Source organism: Brachypodium distachyon, chromosome 1, assembly GCF_000005505.3.
Source record: "Brachypodium distachyon strain Bd21 chromosome 1, Brachypodium_distachyon_v3.0, whole genome shotgun sequence".
Classification (NCBI taxonomy): domain Eukaryota; kingdom Viridiplantae; phylum Streptophyta; class Magnoliopsida; order Poales; family Poaceae; genus Brachypodium; species Brachypodium distachyon.
Window position 1 is genome coordinate 9,764,154 of NC_016131.3, and position 23,626 is coordinate 9,787,779.

Below are 23,626 nucleotides of genomic sequence, written 5' to 3' on the forward strand. Positions count from 1 at the left end.
CAAGGAGTGAGAGCGAGACTGCTAGCTAGTACAAGTACGTTGGTATCGGCTCACATCACAGAGAGCACTCGGCCCCTTCTTTCATCTTGTTTTTCTTCGATCAAGGATTTCCTGTGGTGCATGGCGCATGAAACCCTCGGCTCTTCGATTATTGGATGAGTTCTTTATGGCCAGAGTGGTTCGAGTCGACCTGGAGTCGTGGGCTAGCACATCAGTGAGCTGGTCACAGGAGATTCGCTGGGTACTGTGGTAATTTTGCTGCACTGCACGGTTTTTTAGCGATACGGCGAAATCAAATGGCGAAACGCAGCTAACAGGTGCCCCGCATCGTCATCTGAAAATGACCATTTTGCCCCCTTCTCGGCACCAGACTTTTCGGCGCACCCAATGATTAGCTCAGCACGGCACCCTCGACCAAACAAAGCAGTAGTATTACCAGTTAATCTCACTGGATGATGACATGACACGATGGTTTCATCGCATCAAATCAGCGAATGAATGCGGTTGTTACAAATGTGGAAGCCGGAGCACGGGGCGGGCGGGGCCGGACGGTCTGGTGGCACCGAGCTTTTCCTTGTTCAAGGAAGAAACTTTCTTTGCTGGTTACTGCTGCCCCACTCCCCCCTTGGCTTGCCTTGCGTTGCCTTGGTGCTCACCGCCAACCCGGAACAGCGCCAGCGCAACGCACCACCGGGAGAGAAATGGAGCCGCCGCGCCTTCCCTTCCTCCCCGCCGCCTTCTCCTTGCCCGTCCCTGCGCCGCGCGTGTAGCGGCAGCCACGCTTCCCCTCCCTCACTGCGCGGCTTCTCCTCCCTGACTCCCTCCCTTCTTTACCAGGTGCGGCAATCCCCTCTTCTTCTTCTCCTCCTCCTCGCCTGCCTCCTGTGCTCTGACCTACCCAACCTCCAATCCTCCCAAGCCGCCGCCGCCGCCTCAAACCTCTTACGCGCGTTGCTGATCCCGTTCTATCACATCGTGCTCGTGCTCGTGCCCCCCTGCTTTCTCCACCCCGTCCGCAAGGGCATTGGTTTTCGAGGTATGAGCTTTTTCTTCTTCATCTAGTGATTACTTGAATCCAAACCAATTAGCATCCGCAATTTTTTGGGTGCTCACACGGCACGCCATGTAGATCCGCCCCTGGACTTGCTTTGCGTGTAGTGCTCCCGTTCATGGAGATCCGCTTGTGGCACCGACACAGCGCCGCCCTGTTGACTATCTGTAGTATTTACGCGATAGGAGTTTCTCAATGTGGTTGCTCATAGACAGAGCTTAATACCTTGGTTTTGGGTTCTTACACCTTTTGATCGACACTGATTTATTAGGGGGGTTATTTCTGGCATCAGGGAGAAACACTGTCTAGAATGTCTTTGTGCCATGATCTATGTTGCCAAGCCACCGCACGATTCTTTTGTGTTTTGTGCGATGTTCTTTGTATGTAGGTTCATCTAAACATATGCCTATCCATGTAGGTGTCTCAAGCCGCAAGGATGGCGATGACGGCCTACAAGTATCATGCTCAGGCGATGATGAGGGACTACTTGCTAGCTGATCCACTCGTTCCGTACACCTCGGTGCTCATTGGAGTTTTCTTGTGCAAGATGGTAATTTTATCCATCTTTCTGATTTCCAAGTTGGGATTGGTGACTGCATTGACGTACTGCTTGTAACCGGCGATCCGTATTTCTTACTTATCGATTAATGAGAATAAGAGTTTCATTTTAGGGATTTGGCAACACAATGTTCTTTTTCAATTGACTTCACCACAAATAGCAGAAACAGAGATCAACTGTGTATGCAAAATAAAAAATCACTACCTTTTTAGAGTGATCGGGTACAGGTATGTACTGTTGAATATACCGGTTTCCCGTTCGTTCCACCTATTCTGAATATCATTGCAATTTATCATTCAACTAAATTTTAACAAGTGACTGTTTAAATAAGTTTGCTAAAGCTTAAACACCATAAATCCATTTTGTTAATCTCAAGGTGAATGAACGTGTGTCCATTTAAGGGCACAGAACAAGACAAAGATGGTATTTGGAGTTTGAGTAGTTATGTCATATAACCTTCAACCAGATTTTGTTTGTTCTGTCTTTGTCAATGACAATACAATCTTCTCAGAACTTTCAGATGCAACACAATTTTCATCAGTATTTGCTGGCTTCTATCCATATCAATTTGGAGTTTTGGACCAGCATCAACCACTTTTTACATCACATAAACCAGTTCGTGATTATGTGTGAGCATATTTCTAGTTTCTTCCTGTGATAAATGGTATTTTTTTTATCCTTGTAGGCTTATGATCTCACACGGATATTAAGCTCATTTTACTTCAAGGGCTATTCTTCGTTGACAAAGATACAGCGTGTTGAATGGAACAACAGGTCAGTCTTAGAGCTAGCTACTATATCTACATTGCTCTGGTCCTGATATTTTGTTTCCAATAAATTTTATAGATGCAAACTGACAGGAAATTAACCTGTTTCAGGGGTATGTCCAGTGCACATGCGATCTTTATTGCAGCTATATCATTATATCTTGTTGTGTCAACAGATCTTTTCTCTGATCGCCTTAAGGGGCCTATTACATACCGTAATTCTGTCGTCTCCACTTCTGCATTAGGGGTACTGGATAAAGCTCAACCGTAAACCATTTACTGTTGATTTCCTAATTTTCCTTCTAGACTTCTGTTCCATTTTTCAATTAACATGTGTGTCCTGGTTATATGATTGTCAGGTCTCTGTGGGTTACTTCATCACCGATCTTGCAATGATCTTCTGGTTGTATCCTTCCCTTGGTGGAATGGAATATGTAGGTGCTCAACTTTTGCATATTTGCGCTGAGAAAATTGCTAGTGAATTTGATTTTACTTCAATCTAGTCTGGTTAGAAATAATTCACATGTTATAATTTGCAACAATCTAGAAAGTTGTCAACTGGTGTCTGCCTAGCATTAGCTTATAGTTGTCTGTTGCCATTTCAGGTCCTCCACCATACTCTTTCTCTAGTTGCAATAGCTTACACAATGCTGTCAGGGGAGGGACAGTTTTACACATACATGATTCTTATTTCAGAAACAACCACCCCTGAAATCAACATGAGATGGTAAGCAATTGAAGAAATTTCAGTTTTGTTTTCCTCACAAGTTATTCATGGTCTACAGTATTATTGATTGTAATGCATTGTTGGTCTGCTTTATTTGAAGGTTCCTTGACACTGCTGGACTGAAAAAGTCAAGCGCCTACCTGGTTAATGGCATTATGATATTTGTTGTATGGCTGGTGAGTTCGATCTGATTATATACAGCATTGACTAACTTAAAACACAGCGTTTCTTTGAACTGTGCTCAATGTTCTGTAGAAAGAAAATGCAAAGTTTTAGCATTTCAGTAAAATGTGTAATAAAGGAATCAGATCAGTAGAATTCATAGAAAAGTTGCTTTGTGTTCAGAAGTTTGTGAATAATCTATATAGCATTATGGAGCCGACAATACTATTTGGTAGTGGAGCTTTCCTTTTGATCATAGAATTGGTCTACCTCTTATTCCAGGTGGCAAGGATATTTTTGTTTGTGTACGTGTTTTACCACATCTATTTGCACTACAGTCAGGTAATACGGCCTTCATTGTAAATGCATTTATTCTGTTGTCCTTAGTACACACCATCCCTATCAGCCTGGCACATTCTTACTGATATTCTTTTACAATTGACTTCATAGATAACGCAGATGCATGCATTCGGATACTACTTGACATTGACTGTGCCATCTGTGCTCTTCATCATGAACGCAATGTGGTTTATGAAGATATTGAAAGGGGTGAAGAAAACACTGGCAAAATGGTCATGATCAGTTGGGGGCTTCAGACCAGAACTATCCACCTTGGTGTTCCGCTGGTGCTGCGTGAGCTCTCGATGTGTAAAGTTAAGAATATAAGCATAACTAGGGAAAGTGAATATGTAAAATACTAGTAGTAAACAAGTTAGATTATTAGGTAAAATTGTGCTATTTTTCAGTGAGCTGGAATTTCCTAGCCACTTTGGCATGTACTGTAGTTCCAGCATGCTGTTCCGTACTTCATTTTCCCATCCTTAAGTCTTGTGTATACCAGTAAAAATTCCAGTGCATCTCTTATCCACAGTAAGACTTCCGATGCTAATTCGAAAATCTGATTTGTGACAATACCTTAGCAGTTCTTTATATTGGTAATTGATCGTAATTTTGGATGAAATGTTTTACGAGTTTCTTACTCCAAACTTCATGTGGACTTGGATTATGATTTCCCCTCCAGTGAACACACATTTCTGGCTGTTTTGTAGCTTCCATTCTTACCCCTAATATTTGGCAATAAATTTTTATTGTAACCTAAGAGAAGTAAATACCTTTCCTCTGAATTTTCTGCTCGCAGGTAGTTCCTAAATATAAGACATTCTAGCTTTATCTGTCAAACTTATTCAAGTTCATAGATAAATATATTAGTATTTACAATACCAAATAAGTATATTACGAAAATATATATCATGACGGACGTAATGAAACTAAGTTAGAGTTGTGGTTGTTGGCAATTTTTTCTATACATTTGGTCAAACCTTAAGAATTTGAATAGAACAAAGTTAGAACATCTTATATTATGAATGGAGCGAGAGTACTTCTGTACAGTAACCACAGTTTGCATCTCTGCTAGCATGCAAATCTGAAAACTCAACGTAGGGACCAGCAAATGTTTACACTTCATTAATCCTTGCGAATCTCTGCAGTAGCATTCTAGCATGGGCATTTACATCACAAACGCATGAAAGAAAATGAAGAGAAAAGCTCTCAGAGTGTATCAGATCAGCCATGAAGGCAGCCCAATCGATGGCCTTTCAGGATTTTTTTTTGCCGAAATTCCGCTCCTAGATTTCACACGAACATATGAGGTTGAGACTATGCTTCAGGAGCAGCACGAAGCAGAGCTGACCACTCTCTCATTGGGTCTCTGGGAGAGAACCATCCCTGCCTGCGGGTTCTGAGCCGGTTGCCCTTGAAGCAATCTCTTTGCTGCAACGGAAATACATGAAAGCCAAAAATGTTACACCTGATATCATGGCTTAAATGCAAACAAGATCATCTAGCGTTGGTAAGCGAGGAAAAGTAGAGCGAGGTCATGGTAGGTTGTGCTACAGCTTAGAGATCTACCTATATAAACTGTGCACATATTTTCAGACCATCAACCATGCAACCCACAAACAGTATGGAAGTAAAACTCACCAATCTCATAAAATATGTCATTCACATTGGTTGCAGTTTTAGCAGATGTTTCCATGAAGAAGAGGCCATTCTCCTGAGCATATGTCTTAGCTTCCTGCAGAAAATTAACATCATGTCAGGACTCAGGCATATACATATATAGATAGCAATTAGCTCAGGTGATAGAAACACCCAAAGCAAACAAAATGCTACAAGCAAAATGAAGCAGTGCATTCTCATGTCATAGCTTCGAGTCGCCTGCTCAGGTCTTTAATACCTCCATGGCAAATTGTAACACCAAGGCATAATCCAAGTGGGCACAAGAGTTAACAATGCTATAAAATCATGGGGAAAAAAAGAGAAAATGACCAAGCTATCCTTGTTTGTTTCTGAAAATAAAAGGTTAGCCTTGCATAGATAGTTAGATACCTTGGGAATCGAAGGGATTGTTAGCGGGAGTGTTTCTTACAATTGCATGAGAGATGTGGTAAATGAAAAAACAAGAAAATATCAATACATTCAGATAACATGCCTTTTATTGTGAGAAGAATTGGAGAAAATTATATGCCTTAACTTTAAATGGGAGGAGCGCCATTAAATTATAAGGGATTGCTACAAGAGAAATTCCTCAAAGCAACACAGATTCAGACAGCATGGGCGCGTATACTAAATAGTATCTTTACAATCTGCAATTTTTTTACACTTTATTCAGATGCTGCAGCAACGACAGGTGATATCAGTCCCTGTCATGACTAAAGCGCATTCAAGATTAACTGGTGGTATAACATCTTCAACAAACAAAGCAGACATGTGCATCAGGATGTGCTACAGTAGGGAGTATTGAACAATAAAACCAATTCGAATGTGTAATATCATCAAAGTATTTTCTCCCAATTATAAAGTTCATTGTCAAACTAACCAACAGATTAATTTATGCAAGGTGCATTTAATCCCCTTACTGAAGTATTTTCTGTGTATTCAACTTTCGTACCCTAAGAATGATCTGTTGTGATGCTGGTAGTATATATTATAGTCTGAAAAGGCAGAAACTTAAATCACTAGTTGACTACACTATATCAGTTTTAAAATAAGACAATTTATACCTCTGTAAATGTAAATAGTGAAACATAGACACAGTACTGCATGCAAAGCAGGAAAGTTCTGAGAAATCGGGAAGAAGAGAAATTGCATACCTCTATTTGAACCTGCCTTGTCTCTAGCAAATCGGCTTTGTTGCCAGCAAGAGCAACTACTGTATTTGGGTTTCCTACATCAAAGGGATAAATTTGTTACATTTGTTTAAACGAGGTACATAACCTTCATATGGTTTGATAATGTTGATTATTCATATTTGCACCACCATTAATCAGATTTATAAATATGAATATTCCAAAAACATGAAGATCCAGTAACACAAACATGAAATGAGTAAGGAAGTCAAATGCGAATAAGAAGTCAATTCACAAAAACATACCCAGAATAGAAGAACTAGTAGTCTAGTACAACTAAATGAAGTCAATGGGGAAAATTAAACAATGCATAAATTAACTGAATAACCCTGTGGAAAACATAAATATGAAGTTATTTAAACTGTTTATTAATCTCATCACCATATCCAGAAATGCAGAGGACATACAAGATGGATTTCACACAAACCAACAATTTAAGGAGCTGGTTAGTCATGTGATGAAAGAAGGCTGAACAGACATATAAAGCATCAGAACGATGTCATGTCCTCAAATCATAGTGGAGTACCTTGAGCCTGAAGTTCTTGAACCCATTTCTTCGCACGTATGAAGGATGCCTAAAGGTAGGAATGACAAAGTTAAAAGAATTTGAACTGGAGCATCCCTCTCTGTGCAGTTTCACTTAAGACGGGGACGAGAGATAAAACGACTACTGATCACTCTTAACCAGGATGGTAGCTATACTGCTTCAAAATTAAGGTAGACATATTTCAACCATTGAATGCCAATATGGAAGCTGTATACTTAGCAAACATGGATAATTGCATACACGGTATGAATATGCTAGAATATACGACATTCAAATACAGATCATGTGATGATGATAATAATAATAATAAACCTGTTCAAACAGTACTAGAGCAAACAAATTACAGTCATGCGCCCATAGTGCAGAACTATTTGGAGGAACGCAGTATATTAGTTTTGACGAAGTATTATCTATCACTGTATTTCAACTATGGATTATGGGACTCATGTGCAACAAAGAATATTCTATGTGATCCACCACTAGTAACCACGTACAAACTCTAGTGCTCAAGTGTATTAAAAGCTCAGCACTTTCCATAGAATGCAAAGAAGCTACTAGATATTTGTATCATGTATTCATGTTCCCACCAAGAACAGCTTATGGCTCGCAAGTATACCAAGAATTTGACCAGCATCAAATTTTACCTCTTGGTTCCCTCTTATTTCCCAAATCGAACTTACAACTCAGTAACACTACCATAAGGAGTCATAACCATTGTTCATGCGCCAAAGGAGACAACATGCAAATCACGAGCTTGTATCATCAAGACCTACAATTTATCACTATCACAGGTAAACCAATTCCATTCTACTAACCTGATTTGAGATGTCATAGACAACTATCGCAGCAGCGGCACCCCTATAGTACATGGGGGCCAAGCTATGATACCTCTCCTGCCCAGCGGTATCCCAGATTTCAAACTTCACAGTCTCGTCACTAACCGCCAAGGTTTGTGAGAAGAAAGCCGCACCAATTGTCGACTCCTGCAGACAGATAGACAGACATAATAATCATTCAGCACAAAACTGCCTGGAGTTGAACAAAAGGAATATATCAGAAGACTTGCCTGGAATTCAACAAACTGTCCTTTTACAAACCGAAGAACCAAGCTGGATTTGCCAGCACCCACATCACCAAGAAGAACCTGACAATCCAAGCACGATAATAAAAATAGCATTTCAAAACCAACGAGATTCTAATATAACACTGAATTTTGAAATATTTACGGCATAAATGAGTGATTCACTGTAAAATTGACTGTGCCAAAATTGAAGTCAGACATGACCTTGGAATCAGTTGTGACTTATGAGCTCAAAAGCATACTATATACACAGGTGCTTGCGAAACATTTAAAGTCTGACAAAAATTACTCACTGGCATACATTTTGCATCGCCAAGACACGAGTTAGCATTCAAGAAACAATAGCTGCGTCGCTAAGCTGGCAAAAATTTAAGAAGTCTGGCTACTGGCGCAGAAACCACTAATGGAGAATTCCCCCGTAAATATGTATCTTAGGAGTAATAATAGCGGTGACACCATTGGACTGGACCAATCATAATTCACTCAACCATCAAGAGGATTCAACACAAAAATATGACTGGTACCACTCCCACGAGGTAACACCAAAATTAGCCAAATACTGCTAGCGATCAAGATCCAGTCCAGGCGATTCGATCAATAACTGCGGTTGAATACTAGAGATTAGAATTCGCACCACTTTGGCGTTGCGGATCTTGTTGCCGGCGTTGGCTGCCATCGAATTCGGCGGCCGCGGAACCTTGGACGAGATCAAATCGCACGCAAGGAAGCGAATTGGGGAATTGTAGTTGTTCGCTTCCGCGTGTGGAATAATGTAATTCTTTAAATTTTTTGTCTTAAAAATTATTTTTCACTCTAACCCTTGTAGAGCTACATAATTGCATAATACCGTAGCACTGTTTTTTCTTCTCCAAAAAAGAGAGCCTGCCATTATTATATCACTCCAGTTGCTCTTTCTCAAACACATAGAAATAGTTAGGTCATGTGATGGCGATCTTCTTGTCACTTTGTACTTGCATGAATCTCAGTTGCCAAATCCGATCCTCTAAAAAAAGAAGTGATCAGATCCTACGACTATTAGGCGTATACAATGGATTTATCTAGGAGTGTTGTGTATGATAATCGTCGACTTTGATAGGAGAAAAATGAAAGAAGATGTTTGATTTCTCTTAACTAAAGGAATTACAACCATTATAAATTTTAGTATCAATGTATGTATTGATAACAAGAAAGGGGTAATTTATTACGCAACTTGTTTTATTATGTTTTGGAATTGACTTGGATCGCTTAAGAAAAGACGTTCGTCCCTACGACCATATACTTAGAAGATGACGTATCTCATTGTAGGCGATTAGATAAAAAATGCACTGCTCTAATAAAAAGTTGAAGTCCCACCAACCACTTAAACTCAATGACGAGTGGTTAGTTTGCAAGTTTGCATTGAGTTTTCGCTCGATTCGTTGTCCTCCTATGCAACAAATGTTATATGCCTTGGTAAAAACATTTTGTGGTTTGTGCCCTCTCAGTTTTTTCACGTGTTTCTGACGCACGGGTGGTGAGTTGGTAACTTCTTGGTGATGGATGCAGTCATGCATGCAGCATCCCTGCAGCGGCGCAGGACCTTGTGGTTTTGTACTGCGGCTGCAGCGATCTTCATCGATGCCACTGCACATCGTGAGGGTTCGTTTTAGAAGATCAAACCCGACACGCAAGAAGGGATAACCCGTCCAGCACACCACTAAACTGATCAATTACATTGTTCCTAAATCGATATACATGGATCGATGTTCAAGTCAAATCTAACATGCAAGCAATAACTTGAAAAATCAGCATCTACGGAGTACAATTTTACTACCTTTCCGGGGGCTGAAGACCATCTTGCGTGTCAGTCGAAGCACATCTTTCTACTTGATCACATGCACCTAATTCCACATGAGGTAGCTAGCTGTCTGCACTCTACACCCAGACTGCTCCTTCATCCTTTCTCTCCCAGACTTTTTGCTGCCACCACGGCCTCCATGTGATGCCTCTGATCAACCTGTTGTACGCATTTTTTGCTCCCCCCAAGACCCTTCTACACATTGACCAACATTACCAAAGATAGATGCCACTTATGTGTTAACATGGGGGGCTTGCATGCTCATACATGATAACACTCACTGTCTGACCAAATGATTAGCTGTTGCTGGCTCTGCCTCATTCTCCCAAAAAGAGATGATCTTTCATGAGGGGTGTTGTTAACTATACATATGTACCAAATTTTCTTGAGAAGGGAGGAGCAGATATTAGACAAATCACATGATGCATGCAACCCTAGCTAGCCAAGTCCCTACCCATTTTCTGAACCTTAAACTCGTCAGATGCATTAATTAGGGACAGGGAGCAAGATAGTCAAACCCTAACAGACCCCCATAATCCAAGTCAAAAAAGCCCACAAAAGGCTCTGGTGTGAGTTAGAGTGAGAGTGTGAGGTGATGAAAAGGCATATGCATAAAGAGCCAAACAGATCAATGTGAGCTCATGCCCCCTTTTTCTCTTCATATCATGTCATGCTATTTTCTTAATGCCAGCCAGTTCTGTGATCCTACATGCATGAGGTAGTTATTAGTAGCACAAGTTGCCTTCATGCAGCCACCATTATATAGCTAGCCTCCCACTACAAAACCATCACTTAACTGCATGACTGTGTGACTGATATGTAGTACCGGTCCACCCTCTCTTGAATTGAGAGATCTCACCATGCCATCACCATCAAATAATATGCCTCCAGCTGAGAGCTGACTAGCCCTCCAGCACAGTGAGTGAGTCACTCAGTCTGCTAAAGCACCACACTCCACAAGCAGCCGAGCCAGGCATGGACATGAAGCAGCAGGGATCCGCCGGCGTCATGGAGCGATCAGGCCAGCAAGGAGATCAGGACGCGGGCAGGAACCTGAGCGCGGCTGGCGCCATGACGCTGGCAACAGTGAGGGAGTACCGGAGGGGCAACTGGACGCTGCCGGAGACGATGGTGCTGATCGAGGCGAAGAAGCGTGTGCACTCGGAGCGGCACCCGGCGGACCAGGGCCTGGCCCGGTGGCGCTGGGTGGAGGACTACTGCTGGCGCGCCGGGTGCCGCCGGAGCCAGAACCAGTGCAACGACCGCTGGGACAACCTCATGAGGGACTACAAGAAGGTGCGCGCCCACGAGCAGCAGCACGCCGCCGCGAGCTCCTACTGGGCCATGGCCAGGGCGGAGCGCAAGGAGCGCTGCCTCCCTTCCAACCTCCTGCGCGAGATCTACGAGGCCATGGGCGAGATCGTCGAGAGCCGGCGGAGGTTGAGCTGCTACGGCGGCTCCGGCTCCGGCTCCGGCGTTTTGTTCTTGGGGGCGCCCTTGACTGCCACCAACGTCGGCGCCGACATCCCCGCCATGCAGGCCTCCCCGCTCGCCCAAGTCCCGCCGCCCCGGCCTTTCGGTACGCGCCCTTCCGTCTGTCTGCAATCTCCTTGCATGCGTTTTTCTCTTCTTGATCACGAGTTCTCGGTCTCCGTGTGCTGATGGTTGGATGGTTAATTTCTTGGCCAATATTGCAAGAGCAAGGAACGCACTGCAGCGCGTCCGAGTCGCCGGAGAGGAAGAGGCTGCGGCAGTCGCTGGACGGGCAGCCCCGGAGCAGCACGCCGGCAGCGGCATCGGCATCGGCAGGAATACACCATCAAGAAGCCCAGCCCCTGCAGGAAGACGACGAGAGCTCGGGCGAGGACGAAGACGCCCTGGGCGGGGCGATCGGGCGGGGCGCGGCCATCCTGTCGGGGGCGCTGGAGAGCCGGGAGGCCGCGGAGGAGCGGCGGCACAGGGAGCTGATGGCCGTGGAGGAGCGGCGGAGCGTGGCACGGCAGGCGCGGCGCGAGGCCGGGGAGCAGTGCGTGGCCGGGCTGGCCGCTGCCGTGAGCCAGCTCGCCGGCTCCATGTTCGCGCTCGCCGCCAAGCGCAAGGGCCCCGCCGCGCCCAAGTGAGACAAAAACAAAGCTCCCCCGGCCAGGACCAGGAGCCAGGAGGGAGAGAGTAGTCGAGAGAAGACCAATAATCCAACGGGGGATCTCTGCACGATGATGCCGCGCGCGTGCAGTGATCGAGTGTGCCATGCATGCATATCGAGATCGGTGCGTGCGCGCTAGCTAGGATCGATCGGCGAGCCCGATCGAGACGCCGGAGCTGTGTGCATGTGATCGACAGGTGTCGCTAGCTAGGATCGGCGTAGAGGGCAGCTAGCTTAATTTGTTCATGTGCTAATCGATCGTTTGGATTATTTATGTCTGAATGCCATGCATAAATGCAGGATCTATGGTTCTTTGATCGATCGAGCGCATGCGCAAAGGGCTTTATAACGCGTCTCAAATACGTATCTTTTGAGACTGTCGACGTAAAGTGCATGAATTCTCAGTGTCAGAAAGTGCGTTTTTTCTGGATTTGATGCGTAGAACAGGTACTAGACTGAAACAGTTGGGAGAACGGTCTAGCGTCTTACATGAATCACAACTAGCTCGTTGATATGTATCGGGTCAGAGGTATGTGTGTATGTACAGTTATGAATTGCAACATGCAGACCCTTTATCATTCCGAAGTTTGGACTCTCGCGAGCTCGAGGACAAAAGATATCAATTCTGCTGCCCCCAGGAGACACATGCACGGATCGAGTGGCAGATTTAGATTTTGATCGCCAGTGAGATCGTGTGCAGTCAATGAAACCGGAGGTTTGCGCCAGCGTAACCTTGAGAGATGATAACTCAACCATGCTCCCTCCGTTCCAATATTTAGAGCATACAAATTTTGTTACCTGGCAAAATATATTAACATCTAGGTATCAGATAAAGATCATTAGATTTATTGTGAAATACATTTTTATAATATCTTGGTTTGACACTACGTATGTTTTTTTTTGTCATAAGTTTGCTCAAAGTTTAAAAAGCTTGATAATCAACAAATGTTATACACATTACATTTCGAAATGGAGAGAGTATTTTGCATTTTTTGGGATTCTATTTTTTAACTCACGAGAAAGACATTATTACTTTGTGCAACCCATGATTTGTGAACTGGTTTGATATAACGTTGCAATAAAATGCCATTGTTTGCCCTTGCTTAAATGATCCGCCTTCCCCGCGCAACATTAAAAGGGGAAAATGAGGAATGTAATTTCAGTTCGGCCACTTTGTGTAACTTGCAAAACTATAAATTGCAATCTAAAAAAAGGACAAAAGTGGGTATTTCGTGGTACTTTAAAAAGCAGGCAGAAGATCAGGATTAATAACTTTCAACTCCATCTTTTAGCTTTCAAGAATTAGTCGCTCACCATAAGTCCCACTGGCACGTGGGTCCAAACCAGTGAACTAAACTGAGCAGAGCTTTTCGTGGCATAAGAGAACAAAAAAGTGCTTGCATGCATGCATGCATGTACGTGCTGTCCTGACCTGAAGCTGTAAAAGCAGTGCGGCCGTGATCGGTACTATAGCTAGCAACCTAGGTAGCGCGTAGAATTATTTTACCACAAAACACCGCGTGTGAACTCAAAGTAAAGATCGACTGCACGTATATACGCCTGACAGTCCACACCAGGCATGCATGGTCCATCTTTTATCCCATGTAAGATCTGTGGCAAACTGACCATTTTGATCGTGCATGTGGCCAGGAACTAAAGCATTGTAGCGCTAAGGACTACAGAGACTGTGAAGAGTTCAGCCATGCATTACCCTGCATGCCTTGATCACAAATCCATTTATCCGTGTAGAAAGGTCAAATCTGAACACGAAGAAGGTTTGAAGTATCACTCGTGACGGGCTTATGGATTTGCAAGATATCAAGCTGAGATTATTAAAAAGCTAATTAATGCCCTGGTTGGAACATATGTGACTTTTCGAGATTCATGAAAGAGATTTAGCTGTCGTTTCATATGAAATCCTAGTAGAATTCATGCAAACATCTAAGTGCTCCATTGTTTGGGAGCTACTGCAACGTGCTCTAGGGAGATAAATCTTATACGACTTGTTAGACATGTATAGCATCTGTACTTGTATCTATACGTGTATCATGTAAACGTATCTTTGGTATCTCTATAAATATATGTGATAGGCCACCCCTAGAGGGTTGAGCAAGTTCCCTCTAATCATCTGTTTAACATGGTATCAGATTAGGTTAAGAAGCCCCAGCCGCCGCCGCCTAGGGTTTTACCCCTGGCTGCCGCCGCCGCCTTCTCTCCCACCGATCCACCCAGCTCCACCCACCATCTGGTCGCCGCCGCCCTGGCCGCCGCCAACTCCATGCTTCCGCCCTCTACTGCCGCAGCTGCCACCGCTGAACCTTCTTTGGCCGCCGCCGCCGCTGCCATGACGAGCGCCGCCTCCGCCGGCCTCACCAAGCTGGGTATCTTCCGGCCTCCCTCGCTACCCTCCTAAACGTTCCGCTCGATCGCGCCGCCCTGACGACGCCACAGATCGGTACGCTGTCGGTGGGCTCGATGCACTCCTATCCGTGGCCGGCGTCGTCGGCGTCAGTCCCGTCTACTGCCGCCTCCTCGGCCACTGCTGCTGCTCCATCCTTGGCCATTGAGCCGGCGGCCCCGGCCTCTGCAGCATAAGCCGATCCGGCGGTCTTCACGTCTGGCTCTCTGCCGGCGCCGTTCCACATCGGCAACCTCATCACCGTCAAGCTGTCGCCGGATAACTATATTTTCTGGCGTGCGCAGGTTCTTCTGCTCCTTGGGAGCCATTAGCTGCTTGGCTACGTCGATGGCACCCTGCCTTGCCCCCCCCCCCCCCCGCGCTGGTGGACAGCGTGAACGGTCCGGTCTACAATCCGGCGCACCGTGTCTGGACGGGGCAGGACCAGGCCATCCTCTCGTCCATCCAGGGGTCGCTCACTCCTGAGGTTGCCGGGATGATTGTCTTCGCCAAGACCTCCCATGAGGCCTGGACCATCCTGGAGCGCTTCTTTGCGTCGCAGTCGCAGTCGCAGGCCCGCTCCAGCACCCTCCGTCGTCAGCTTGGTGAGTGTGAGAAGCTCGACACGATGGTGACTGCCTTCTACAACAAGGTCAAGTCGCTCGCCGACACACTGGCCTCCATCGCCCAGCCTCTCACCGACACCGAGTTCACCTCCTACATCCTCAACGGCCTCGACGAGGAGTACGATGGTTTGGTGGAGGTCGTCAACGAGCGCAAGACTCCGATGATAGCACACGAGCTTTACTCGCGCCTCCTTCTCACCGAGCAGCGCGAGGAGGCGCGCCGTGCTCAGCGTGGTCACGTCACCCCCTTGGCGCACGTCGCTCACAGAGGGGGCCGCGGCCCCTCTAGTGCCAAGGGTTCTGCTGCGCCACCTCAGCCACCTTCGGCCATCCCCTCGTCTTCGAGCTCATCTGGGGGAGGCCGCCCGCCTCGTGTGTGCCAGCTCTGTGGGCGCGAAGTCCACTGGGCTTCCAAGTGTCATCGCTGCTTCCAGAAGAGCTTCCTCGGCCTCAACAACGATGGAAAGGACACGAGGAACAAGGAATGTCAAGCCCCCATGGCTGACCGCCCGGCGCTGGAGGATCAGCAGGGACATACTCAGTCCTACTTCGTCGACCCTCACTGGTAATGGATACTGGGGCCACGGATCATCTGACGAGTGAGCTGGGCAAGCTTCACACCCATGAGGCTTATCATGGTCCCGACAAGGTTCACACTGTCAATGGAGCAGGTATGCATATCTCTCATGTTGGTCAAGCATCTCTTCTCACTAGTCATGCCACTAGGAGTCTTCAGCTTCGCAATGTTCTTAGAGTTCCATCTGTGACTTGTGACTCGTAACCTCCTTTCAGTTCCTAAGATCACTTATGATAATAATGTGCTTTTTGAGTTTCACCCATTTGATCTTTTTATTAAGGATCGGGCCACTAGAGATGTGCTCCTTAGTGGACGCCTTTGTCATGGTCTCTATCGCTTGGAGTCGCCTGGAGTTTCTCGGGTTTTCAGTGGAGTTCGCGCTTCGTCGTCCCAGTGGCATGCTCGTCTTGGTCATCGAGCCACTCCTATCGTCCGCCATGTTTTGCGTCGTCATGAGCTTCCCAGCATGCCTAGCAATAAAGATGTAGCAGTGTGTGATGCTTGTCAGCAGGGGAAGAGTCATCAACTTCCTTTTTTTGAGTCTCATCGTGAAGTTAAACATCCTCTAGAACTTGTGTTTTCAGATGTTTGGGGTCCTGCTCAGACCTCAGTCACTGGCCATAATTATTATGTCAGTTTCATTGATGCGTATAGTCGCTTTACTTGGCTTTATCTTATTAAACGCAAATTTGATGTGTTCGATATGTTTGTTCAGTTTCAAAAACATGTTGAACGCCTTCTCAAGCACAAAATTGTTTATGTTCAGTCGGATTGGGGTGGCGAGTATCGCAACCTCAACTTCTTCTTCCAGCAGCTTGGGATCGCGCATCGTTTAGCATGTCCACTTACACATCAGCAGAATGGCTCTGCTGAACGTAAGCATCGTCATATTGTCGAAACTGGTCTCACTCTTTTGGCCCATGCATCTGTTCCTTTTAGATTTTGGAGTGATGCCTTCACCACTGCATGTTTTCTCATCAACCGTACTCCCACTCGTGCTCTAGACATGAAGACTCCCATTGAACTTCTCCTTCATGAATTACCTGACTATACTTTCTTTAAGGTGTTTGGGTGTCCTTGTTGGCCACATTTACGCCCCTACAACAAACGTAAGCTGGAATTTCGATCCAAAAAGTGCGTCTTTCTTGGCTATAGTTCTCTTCATAAAGGTTATAAATGTCTTCATGTCACCACTAATCGTGTCTACATATCTCGGGATGTCATGTTTGATGAGCATGTTTTTCTTTTCGCCAAATTACCTGTGTCCAACACTGAGTCCCCACCTATGCATTCATCCTCCCTTATTGCTGACCAATTTGAAGATGTTGCATACTCTCCTGTGTTGTTACCTAACCATGGTGCAGACACTGGGCGCGGTGCACGTTTAGAGCTGCTCGAGTCAGACTCTCTCTCGTCACTGCCGCCAGAGCACGTCGCTCATGCAGTGCCGACTGCTTCTGCGCCTGGGCCGGCCGTGGAATCCGTCTTACCGGCCTGCCACTCGAGGCCCACGACGCTGCCGTTGTCTTCAACCGCGCAGTCGGGAGACTACGTGTCGCCCACGTCTCCCGTCTCGCTCTCGCCGCTTCTGCGGCCGGAGGTTGTCTCCCCGTCGCCCGCGCGGCCCGGCCTCAGCACAACGACCAGCCCCTCATCGGCTGGGCCGTCTATGATGTCCAGTCCCTCGCCGACTGGGCCGTCACCCAGGCCCTAGCCAGCTGCTCCTTCGCCATCAACGTCTCCAGTGGCTCTGCGTCCGCACACACGCAGCCGCAGTGGCATTTTCTGCCCTCGTGCGTACTGATGGGACCGTTGCCTGGTATGCTGCCTGCATGGCAGCAGCTCTTGCGGATCCCTCTTCTGAGTCGAGCATGTACCAAGCTATGATGAGTATTCCTCACTGGAGAGAAGCCATGGAACATGAGTATCACGCTCTTATTCGCAATGAGACGTGGACACTTGTTCCTCCACCACCACGAGTCAATCTCATCAATTCAAAGTGGGTGTTTAAAGTGAAGAAGAATTCTGATGAGTCTATTGAGCGCTACAAAGCGCGTCTTGTTGCCAGGGGATTTAGGCAGCGTTCTGGCCTTGATTATGAAGATACCTTCAGTCCAGTGGTCAAGCCTACAACTAGCAGACTTCATCTCTCTCTTGCAGTTACTCGAGGTTGGTCTCTTCGTCAGCTTGACGTGCAAAATGCCTTTCTTCATGGCTTATTGGAGGAGGACGTTTATATGCGGCAGCCGCCTGGTTTTGCTGATCTTGATCGTTCAGATTATCTCTGTCGTCTCACCAAAGCGCTTTATGGTCTGAAGCAAGCTCCTCGTGCCTGGCATGCTCGTCTTGCTACTGCCCTCCGTGCTCATGGTTTTGCACCCTCCACTGCTGATTCATCACTATTTCTTCTACAGAAGCCTGAGGTTACTATGTACTTGTTGGTCTATGTAGATGATATAATCCTTGTAAGTTCGTCTCCATTGGCTGCAGACACTCTTGTTCGTGCTCTTGGTGCTGATTTTGCTGTCAAAGACCTTGGTAAACTCCACTTCTTTCTGGGTTTGGAGGTTGCCCATCGTGATGATGGTCTGGTTATGACACAAAAGAAGTATTCTTTGGATCTGTTGCAGCGAGCTAGGATGCTTAAGTGCAAGACGACCACCACGCCTATGTCTACCACTGACAAGATCACTGATGTTGATGGTGAGCTTCTGTCCTCTGAGGATGTTACAGAGTACCGGAGTATTGTTGGTGGGATTCAGTACCTGACAATCACGCGACCAGATATTTCCTTTGCTGTCAACAGAGTTTGTCAGTATCTTCACGCGCCTCGCGACACTCATTGGTCTGCTATCAAGCGCATTCTGCGCTACATTCAACTCACCGTGTCTCACGGGCTGCACCTTCGGCCGAACCCCTCTGGGGTCCTCTCGGCATACTCTGATACGGACTGGGCCGGTAGTCCAGATGACATGCGATCCATGGGGGGTTATGCTATGTTCTTTGGCTCCAACTTGATCGCCTGGAGTGCTTAGAAACAGGCTACTGTATCACGTAGCAGCACTGAAGCGGAATACAGGGCTGTGGCCAATGCCATTGCAGAGCTTATCTGGGTACAGTCTTTGCTTCAGGAATTGGGAATCTCCCAACCGCAGCCTCCTATACTTTTGTGTGACAACATTGGTGCTACAAACCTCTCGGCGAATCCAATATTTCACGCCCGAACAAAACACATCGAAGTTGACTATCACTTTGTAAGGGAACGTGTTTCTCAGAAGCTACTACAAATCAAGTTCATCTCTTCAAAGGATCAACTTGCAGACATCTTCACTAAGCCTTTGTCTCTACCACAATTCGAGGCTTGTAGGCGCAATCTTACCCTTCTAGACTCTTTAGGAAGTGGCTAAGATTGAGGGAGGGTGTTAGACATGTATAGCATCTGTACTTGTACCTATACGTGTATCATGTAAACGTACCTTTGGTACCTCTATAAATATATGTGATAGGCCACCCCTAGAGGGTTGAGCCAGTTCCCTCTAATCATCTGTTTAACACGACTCTTGCATGACTGACCTAGTGTGTGTGGATCAAACTTCTCACCGTTGGATCATCCAATTTAATTGCACTCGAATCCCAACTGCACTTGTTGGCTCCATCGGTCTAGATCGTGCGGTCAATGCAAAGGTCAAACCGTGGGTCTTCGGAGAGGGGTCGTATGGTATTTTTTCCACGTGCACCCGCGTCAACATAGCACAAGCCAATAGTTATGAAAATATTAAAATAGATTGTCACAAGATATATCTAGATCACTTAAAAATACAGCTCCAAATTTAATTCATTCACTAAGAAACAACAAAAGAAACCCAACCATGAATAGTCTATCAAATTTCAACCTCCTGCTACTATTAACGATTGACCTTTTCCTCTCTTTTTTTTCTCATGGTTCATGTGAATAGAATTTTGAGTTGAAATTATATAGCAGCGTAGATGTAACTTGTCTCCACACACTAATTATTTGAAAAAAAATTCCAACATTACATTAATTATTTACGGATGCAAAAGGACATACGTTCAGACGTCATTTCTGCCATCTAATCTGCCGAACGAATTAGGTCAGATAAGCGAGGAATCATAAACAAATTAAGGTACTCTGATTCTAATTCTTAACTTAAATTTGTCTAAATATGAATGTAATTATTCTTAAAAAGCTTTTACATACATGCAATATTTGAACAACAATTTAGAATCGGATAGAGTAACTAAGCTAGAGTCAGGAAGAAAAGGAACATATTCGAAGAGTAAAAACAGTCCCATCTTTTCCAAGCACTCCGTCCAAGGGGAAGAGACCAAAGAGTCGGCCAACATGGGTTGCAACAACTGACCGGAGCCATCAGGGCGTCAGGAGCACTAGCAAGTTTTTTTTCGTCCAAGTTCGTTGGTCAGAGGCCGGACAAAATTGTTACCACTTACCGGCCAGTGACAACTGGAGAAGCCCAGGGAGTGGCAGCGGCAGCATCATGGAAATGTGAAGGGGTTGGAAAAAGTTACCACACACACAATCACGCATGCTGCACAATGCGCCGCTGGCATCCATGCTGGGGAACCAGAAGCAGAGCAGAGAGAAAGAAAGAAAAAAGAACTCTTTGATGAAAGAGCGAGAGGGAGGGGAGGATGCCTGTGGGCTGTGGGTGGTGATGATGATGATGCAAGAGGGGCAGAGGGGAGTACTTGGCGCAATGGCAGGGCACAGAGCCACCAGGCAGATGAAGACTGGGGAGTGGTCAAAGGAATCTGATCCCGTAGCTGGCTAGCTAGGTAGACAGTGCACGCAGCTGCGTTCCTAGAGCTAGCTCTGGCTTGCTGCTGCGCCTCAGCAATGGCAAATGGCACGTCCACCACTACCAGAGCTAGCTGGAGCTCGTCAAGGCTAGCTGTGCTGTGCGCGCTCGCGTCCAAAGCGGCGCACGTCGTCGTCGTCGTCGTGTCTCTCTCCTGCGATCCTTCTCGCCAAAAGGAAAACTCAAAAGAACTCCCGGCGATTCCTTGACGTGGGTCGATCAGCAGCCGCAGCAGCTTGACGACGGATGCTAGCTAGCTCTCTCCGCTCTGTGGCGTGCGCGTACAACAGGGCCGTGACAGCGGTTGGAATCTTTGGGGTTCTGTTTTGCTGTTGCATTGCTGTGTAGGCGTGCAGCCGTAGGCTGTAGCCGCCCGTGCCCGACGAGTCGACATGTGTGTTTCGGTTCGGGCTAATATTTGGTTACTCGCAACTTCAAAGTACGACGACCTTGTTTAGTGAAGATCAAAATACATTTGCCGAAGTTAGCACTTTAAAAAAATAATTAAACAGGTTCAGTACTTTCCGACCCTAAAGTGTTTGGTTGAGGTCACGTAACAGAATGTAATGAAACGGTTTTAAAAAGTGAAATGATTCGTGTGTTTGGTTTCTTTAACATGAAAAATTGGAATGAAATCCTTAAAAGAAAAATATTCACTCAATATGTCTAATCATCTCATTTAAAAAAAATAGAAATCTGTTGACTCTAAGTGAAACTAGTGATTAGTTTTTGGTCCCTGGAATACATAAACTAAAAACGTTTCATTACATTCCATTCTTATAAGAATAAAACTGTTCCATTCCGTTCCGCTGCTTTAGAAGTAAACACTTCATAATTTGCCACTTCTATGTATTGAAATCGTTTCATGTAGCCTCATAGAACGGTGTGTGTGGGACCAGGAGACATGTGATGTACATTACCGGATCTTAGCCTACCTTGCTACTATTTTATTCACCACGTATGGTTTTGGCCACTACGAAATCGATATGGCCCAACAGAATGTGAAAATGATCATATGAAAAAAAGGTTGTTGAAACGTGGTACAACCTAGTAAACTTAAAAACATACTCCTTCCGCCTCATATTAAGTGACGAAATATGACATGTTTCTAGACGCTTTTTGGATATAGATACATCATTATTTGATCAAATTTGAGTCACCTAATATGTAACAGAGGGAGTATATGTAATCAATTAAGCACGATCCATGTGTCTAGGATCATCTTAAATAAAAATTGGAATAGGACGCCGAAGAGTGTACTTCGCAAACGGTGCAATGATTTCCTAGAGTAATTCCGGGAGACCCTAGGCACCCACCGTCCACCCGACCTCATTGGAGCTTTGCTACAAGAGTGTTAACCTTGGAGGTGAACTTAAGATGTCAATTAGAAAGGGTCAAGACAGCAAAGATTGGTAAAAAAAGGCAACAATCCAAGTTTCGGTCAAATATGGGCCATACGACGAAGGGATCAAAGACATAGAAAAAAAGAATGCAAGTGTTGCCATAGAGTAAATTATAATATTGGTTTTGGCCTAGAATAAATCATTATATCGGCTGACCCATAAATTCTATGTGGCGAAGACTATGTCAACTACTTACTCCGGTCCTTAATAGTGCCGTGATTCAGTACAAAGTTGGTACAATTTTGTACTAAATCTCTGACACTTATTGTGGATCGAAGGGAGTACATTGTTCATCCGGTCAGGCTTCCAATGAGTTTAGATCGAGAAACCTAGACCGATCAACAAGTCCACTAGTCAAGAAAAGGACTTTAAGGAGAGAAAAAGGATCCAAACGTAATTGGTATGGGCTCTTAAGATAGGAGAACAAGATACAGTGCATTAGCGGAGTTATATCTCAACACCTAATATTTAAGATGCGATTTTTAAGATATGATGCACCGGAGTGACTTTATGACGTAGTACCGGGAACTCCTTACCTTAACTTAATTGGGAATGAGTTGACATTGCAAGTGGACCAATCAAGTAAGAGAAAGTCAATCATTCAAGTGCTTAAAAGGACACGAGCAAGCAGCTTAAAGATACTTGAAATATATTTTGGTTTAACTATTACAAGAATCAAATAAATATTGTCATTAAAATTTGGTAAATCATATTGCTATCTTGCTATCCAGGCTAACGAGTATGTTCTAAAATTATTAGAAAAGATCAGGTTACCAGTATGCTGTCATTCAAATTAACGTGGTAATAAAAGTATTATAACGAAACAACTGTGCGTACGACACATTGTTGTACCATTGGGGTACGATACTACTCTTAGCTGCATGGATGAAAAAGATGATGCAAACCAACAATGGTTTTGAGGCATCGTACAAAAATCGGACGTGGAAGCATCGTACGCATAGCACCACTCGTATTATAAACGAACCAAATAACCGGTGGAGTCTATGTATGCTCGGTGCTTCATGTACTACAATTTGTGTACAATTTTTATACACTCAATATATCAACCGTTCATAACAATCTTTTGCAACACGAGCCACCATTGACCACACCATCATACACTTTTTTTTTTCATCTTAAACTTTTTGTACACTAAATTGTCGCACACGTAGTTTTTCTGTTAGGCCTTTAGTTTGCTTTGAAAAATGATGCTGGGTGGGTCTCCCAACAAGGACACGGGTGTTAGTGAATACAATAGATATATGGTAACAATAATAGTAAAATACAATAGGAGATTTTCTTTTATGTATTTCCCGACCATCACCATTGTATAGTATTTAGCGGATTCATTCCTCTAACATTCGCTTTATACATAAGGTCATTATAACATTGCTCAATTCGGTGTTCTCATCTCAAAATCAGTTATTCAAGGCTTATGTTTCTATGTTTTAATTGGTTATTGACTCTTTATGTTTTATTTGGTGAGGCTTATGACCAGTACAAATGATTTTCAGATGAATTGTCTAAATTGAGCAGGCCATGACATTATAGAGCAATGTTAAAGCACACAATTCCGCATTTAGCACAAAAGAAACACATTCTGCCTCGTGAAATATTGCTTATCGTCTGCCGAATGTTCTGATCATCGGCAACTAATGATGCTGTGTCCACCTTACCGTTGCTTGGTTGCTTCTGTTTTATTCGGCTCCTTGTTGTGTGGTG

At 45.0% G+C, this 23,626-nt stretch overlaps 3 protein-coding genes across 4 annotated transcripts; 2 read left to right on the forward strand and 1 right to left on the reverse strand.

The window, feature by feature from the left end:
- The first annotated feature begins 483 nt into the window (after window positions 1-483).
- On the forward strand, window positions 484-4,196 carry LOC100838233 (transmembrane protein 56). Of its 2 annotated transcripts, none has more exons than XM_024458120.1 (9): window positions 484-837; window positions 1,470-1,601; window positions 2,296-2,384; window positions 2,489-2,624; window positions 2,737-2,811; window positions 2,983-3,104; window positions 3,205-3,280; window positions 3,549-3,608; window positions 3,717-4,196. In XM_024458120.1, the coding sequence occupies exons 1-9, from the start codon at window positions 499-501 to the stop codon at window positions 3,843-3,845; spliced, it is 1,158 nt and encodes a 385-aa protein (XP_024313888.1). In that variant the 5' UTR covers window positions 484-498; the 3' UTR covers window positions 3,846-4,196. The 2 variants fall into 2 exon arrangements, with proteins under 2 accessions (XP_024313888.1, XP_010231719.1); XM_010233417.3 differs by having other exon boundaries at window positions 613-1,036.
- Window positions 4,197-4,593: 397 nt separating this feature from the next.
- LOC100835493 (ras-related protein RABF2a) lies at window positions 4,594-8,874 on the reverse strand. The gene is made up of 7 exons (XM_003561418.4): window positions 8,717-8,874; window positions 8,068-8,145; window positions 7,817-7,984; window positions 6,981-7,029; window positions 6,419-6,492; window positions 5,247-5,340; window positions 4,594-5,036 (listed from the first exon to the last, which is right to left on the reverse strand). Exons 1-7 carry the CDS (start codon window positions 8,756-8,758, stop codon window positions 4,930-4,932), a joined length of 612 nt encoding a protein of 203 aa, XP_003561466.1. The 5' UTR covers window positions 8,759-8,874; the 3' UTR covers window positions 4,594-4,929.
- A 1,632-nt stretch (window positions 8,875-10,506) lies between these two features.
- LOC104581985 (trihelix transcription factor ASR3) lies at window positions 10,507-12,381 on the forward strand. Its single transcript, XM_010231214.3, has 2 exons — window positions 10,507-11,498; window positions 11,618-12,381. The coding sequence occupies exons 1-2, from the start codon at window positions 10,895-10,897 to the stop codon at window positions 12,037-12,039; spliced, it is 1,026 nt and encodes a 341-aa protein (XP_010229516.1). The 5' UTR covers window positions 10,507-10,894; the 3' UTR covers window positions 12,040-12,381.
- Window positions 12,382-23,626: the final 11,245 nt, after the last annotated feature.